The sequence below is a fragment of the Montipora capricornis genome, chromosome 2 (assembly GCF_036669925.1).
Source record: "Montipora capricornis isolate CH-2021 chromosome 2, ASM3666992v2, whole genome shotgun sequence".
NCBI classification, from domain to species: domain Eukaryota; kingdom Metazoa; phylum Cnidaria; class Anthozoa; order Scleractinia; family Acroporidae; genus Montipora; species Montipora capricornis.
The window spans coordinates 17,073,518-17,078,517 of record NC_090884.1 but is presented as its reverse complement, the minus strand read 5'-3'; the positions used below and the strand labels follow the sequence as shown (position 1 = coordinate 17,078,517).

Genomic DNA, 5,000 nt, shown 5'->3' with positions numbered 1-5,000 from the left:
TACCCAGTGGCAAGTAGCTTTTACCAGTGGTCATCTTGACTTTTTGTGTAACAGGATTTGAGCATGGGATTCTCATGGTAATGGCATTATAAAATTTAATGTAGCTGTCCATAATATGTTTCCATGTGCAGTTACATTTCGTGATCTTTAATCCACTTTTCGGGATTTTAATAAATTTATCAGGTTCTTAATATGCCTAATACATTTGCAACATTGAAATGACAAATTACAGTCCTATTTGAGCAGAAATTTAACAAGAAAATTTTTAGCATTACTTTCATTTATAATTAACCTGGAACCCTAAATGTAATTTAAGCCAAGTTAAACTTCAAACAATATTGCTGGAGAGCAGTCTCCCTTAGGGTGGAGGTCTTTGATTTGACAGTTCAGCTTCAGATGTCAAGTCATTCCACGCGTTTTTGGGCCACTGGACAGTTCTCGTTAAGCTTTTCTCCGAGCCCACCCATCCCCCTTGCTTTCACTATAAGTATCCATTTGTTTCCACTGTTAGTTCACTGTGATGGTGCCTGGTGGTTGTCACTCACAGGGTTGCCATGGGTACCCTGCACGTGATTCACTTTGCTTCGCTCCTTCTCTTTTCAGGCACCATTCCCTAAGCTTTTCTATTGTTGATGAGTTTAACACTTGCCTAAATTGGAATGATAGATGTTTCCAATTAAATTTTATTGCAGTGATAGTATTCAAACTATTCATTTCCATGTACACATTTCTTAGTACATTCCAATATATACACTGTATACTGCTATGTAATATCCAAAGCCTTCTATATTGGTATAGAGGTATGAATTTAAGTGGCTGGCAACAGCTTCTAGACCTTTATAAGGATTACAGTAGATTTTTATGTTTCATTGGAAGCACTCAATATCATGGTATGACACAAATGGCCAATCATTGGTGAACATGTTGTTACCATAGAAACAGTATAACCCACTTAAGAAAACCTCTTAAGGTTAGCTTGAGGTCACTGTTAACTCATAATGAGTTCGGTGATCCAATTTTTTCATCATCAAATTTTAATTAGCTGGGTAATTAAGATGTAATGCTTTGAAAAATTTTTTTTAAAAAAATCTTTTCAAGGGATTCTATGCCACCTGAAGTTTTTGGAAATTTAAGGCAGCTTTTTATGTTAATCTGTTGTGTCACAAAAATGGTAACAACATGTTCACAAATGACTGGGCATTTGTTTGATACCATGATTGTAACCAAGACTGGTTATAATGAAACAGCATAATCTACTGTAAGTCTTGGGAAGGGCTAAAAACTGTCGTCAGTCACCTTACCTTGGACATACATCATCATTAATGAGAAATCTTTACTTGTACACAAGCCTGTCAAACTGTTTTGTAATAGCAGGCAGTAAGAGTCAGATGTGTATTCACTGTTAGTGAGGATTAGTTGACTCCAATGTGAAGTAAGCTGGTGGCAATGTGGCAATGTGAAATAAGCTGGTAATACATGTAGGTGGCAAAATTGTTGCTTGTCACCACATTTTGGCAGGGCTGGGTATGCACCATAATAATTACTTAACATCTTAGCCACGTTTAAACATTATGGAGTCATTCATATATCTTTAAAGTTAGTGAAACATCCCACAATGATTGATCAAAGATCAAAATGTTTGAAAACCTAGCGTACCTCATCTTATACCAGATTTAAGGTCACACTTTCATGTTTCTTGTTCATGCTTAAATATCACAAATGATAAAGCTTAAAAACAAATACATTGGGCAAACAGCAATATTTTACAAAGCAACACACTATGTAATAAGGTATTGTATTACAAAAAGGAAATTATGGCATTATATATTATTTGAAAGCTAATGCACTCAGAAAGTGAATTATTGGGATTTACCTGCACGAGTTCACTATAATGAACAAGAAATTTCAATACTGCACTAGGCCACCAAGTGCAGAATTGAAAATTTCGTGTTCATTGTTAGTGAACTCGTGCAGGGAAATCCCAATAATTCACTTTCTGAGTGCATTAACATTTTCATCATTCAAACTGAATACACTGGAAAAAAAAAATTGTCAAAGTTTGAGTCAGCTGAAGCCATGGTGTGATGACAGTGGTATGTTGAATTTACATCATGATAATGACGTCAAGGAGGTTGTTTTGTCGCAACCCAGTATCACGTGGTACAAATCAGCCAACCAGAAAATCGGAATTCCTACAGTGTATGGAAGTTGAATAATAAATGAGGTTATATGTAAAGTGCAAAATGTGTAATTGGACTTCTGTACATTATGCTTTTATTTCCCCACTTAAATGCTCTTCCTTAATGCTCCATTTTTTACACTAAAATGCTCTGTTTCGCCCAGAAATGTCAGTAAAATGCTTGGTTAATGCTTGGGTGAAGATGTTAAGTAAAGTCTTCATTTTGTCGTAAAAAAAATCTTTTTTTCTAATACTCTGTGTAAAAAAAAGTATTTCATGTAGTTTTCTGGGACAATGCCACTAAAATGCATGAATAATGCTCAATGCTTTTGCCTCACTAAAATGCTCGAAAAGCATAATGTACAAAAGCCTATGTGTAATGCGTATATTTTTGCTTAAATTATTAAGGTATTTATTCCCAAGAAACTGAACTTTGAATAAAATAAAAGGGCTCTTCTTCTGGTTTATCTTTCAACTGTAAGTAAAGTTCTGCCAACAATGAACACATAATGAACACATTATTTTAACATCTGTCCCATTGCCAGGGCACACTTCCTTCATTGCAGAAGTATTCCTTGAATACGTCTCGCACACCCTTAGCCAACCTGCTAGCATTGTGCCCAGAATTAGGAACTGGTAAGGGGTTCATCTGGAGCTCTGATGCCCGCCAGGACCCAGGGACCACCTCACCAGTTGAGATGTCCTCCTCATCGGCAAGACCCTTTGGTGAGTATATCTGCTTTGACACTTTGCTAGATCTCAAGAAATTGTGCAGGGTCAAAGCTGCCAAAGTTAGGTCTTCCACAAAGGTAGGAGCGAGCTGTATTGGTGTAAGAAACACCCTCCATCTATTGGCCATGATGCCAAACAGGTTCTCTGATAGACGCCTTGCTCTGCTGTGTCTGTAATCAAAGTAATGATATATATCTATATAAGTTAGAAAGTGGGACTGTTATTAATTTTATGAACAAAGAAAAGAAGACTGACTATTAGTATGATCTTTTTATGGAAAGTCAACATATTCTCTCCAAGTGACCACTTCTATTGGACAACCTCCTCTCTCAATAACCTATCTTTTATCAGCTAAACTCTACAAAAATACTCTTTAAGTATCAAATAATGACTACCCTGCATTCAAAACTACTGCAAGGTAGAATTTCTTAATAGATGTAACAGCTGAATTGTTCAACTTTCAGAACTGTATGGTCCACATTATAGCTTCTAAGTTTAGTAAATTATGGCAGGGACACCACACCATAGAAACCAAGGTTGCAATAGTCCTTTAGTAAGGTTGTAGAAGCCTATAAAAATACATTTCCCTGGGATCTTAATACCTAAAAAAGCCCTGCTCCCTGTTCACCCAACAAAAATGTTGATCACAATATATGGTAACTAAAGTATGTGACCTATGGTTATAATTTTTTGCTCCACACTGTTGTGAGAAACACCATTCAAATGTGAGGATACACTAACAGTTGTTAATATAGAGAGTTTTTGCCCATTCAATTTTCTTAGTTATTTATTATATAGACATGAGTGTTTTACTGCTAAATACACCACTCGTATAATTTATACGAAACTACATCTGGGACTCGAGTGGTGTATTTTCCTTTGTCTATTTTAATAACCTGTTGATCAATTATGGATTGTTAAGATACAGTTATAGCCCGCGTTTAAAAACCTGGGTTTAAGAACCTGTTAAGCTAAAATTTTCATTTTAAGAACCTATTTAGGCTAAACTTTTAAGTTAGGTTCTTACTGCTGAATTAAGGTTATCATCTATTTAAAAGTAACTTGACATAACTTTTTTTCTTTCAAGCTTAAGTACCATGTTGTAATTGTCTATTGTGTTTACCATTGAAATAATTCCCCAAGTATTTTCAATTACTGTAGTCTGCTATAGTATCAAGGAAAGCTTTCTGACTATCTTCAACTGCTCTGTGGTACAAATCAAATAATGATTTATACTGTATTGTGAGATGACATTTACAATATATATATATAGTAAATTGCGATGAAATTCATATGAAAATATAAGAACCCATTTTAAGAAACTTGGTAGCCTAAATTTGCTTTAAGTACCATTTATACATCCTTTTAGTAAGTCGTGACACCATTTGCAGAAAGTAACCCGTCATCTTTCACTGATTTACGTTGGATCCATGTTTGATCGCTCGACATCAAATGTCATCGTCTAAAGAAGAGTCCAGGAAAAGTCTATTTTTCCTAGCACCTTATAAATATTACCCAAGATAAAACTGAGAAGATAACCTTTTTACAAGGCTCAAATGGTGGCAATCGTGCCGTTCATCTGTGTAATTCGTATGGGGATATATTCAACAACAGTCACAAGAAGAATATGACTTATCACAAGATACCAAGGGCACCAGAACTGAAGAAATTATGGCTTCAACCAATAAGAAGAGAGGAAAAGTCAACTACGTATCTTTCCGCGAGTGACGTCATATTCAAATTGATACTGCGACTTATTAAAAGGGTGTATATAAGAACCTATATTGAAGCCTCAAAAGGGTGTGGCTGGTTGCCATAGCAACCATTTTGAGTAAAACCTAAAACATTAATTTTATCTTCTCTTCATGAGTGCAATTGCTCACAATTGCTCTTTCTTCACCATATTTAAACAAACTTTTTAGTCCCTTTCAGCCTATCGCGCCAGAACCTTAAACTGATTTATTTTCCCCATCCCTGATATTTTTCAATTTAAATAAAATGCTACTGCCTGGAGACAGGCCAAGGTGGGGGTGGGGGATGAGCTCTGCTGGATAATAGCATGTTCAACTACATGTATGGGCATACCAAT

General features: G+C 35.7%; 1 protein-coding gene across 1 annotated transcript in view; it reads right to left on the bottom strand.

Moving 5' to 3' along the window:
* Window positions 1-2,480: 2,480 nt before the first annotated feature.
* Window positions 2,481-5,000, bottom strand: part of LOC138037831 (uncharacterized) — a 3,325-nt gene continuing 805 nt past the window's right edge. The window contains exon 2 of the mRNA XM_068883715.1: window positions 2,481-3,081. Coding sequence (XP_068739816.1) covers window positions 2,703-3,081 — 379 coding nt within the window. The 3' untranslated portion in view covers window positions 2,481-2,702. The remainder of the gene's footprint in view (window positions 3,082-5,000) is intronic.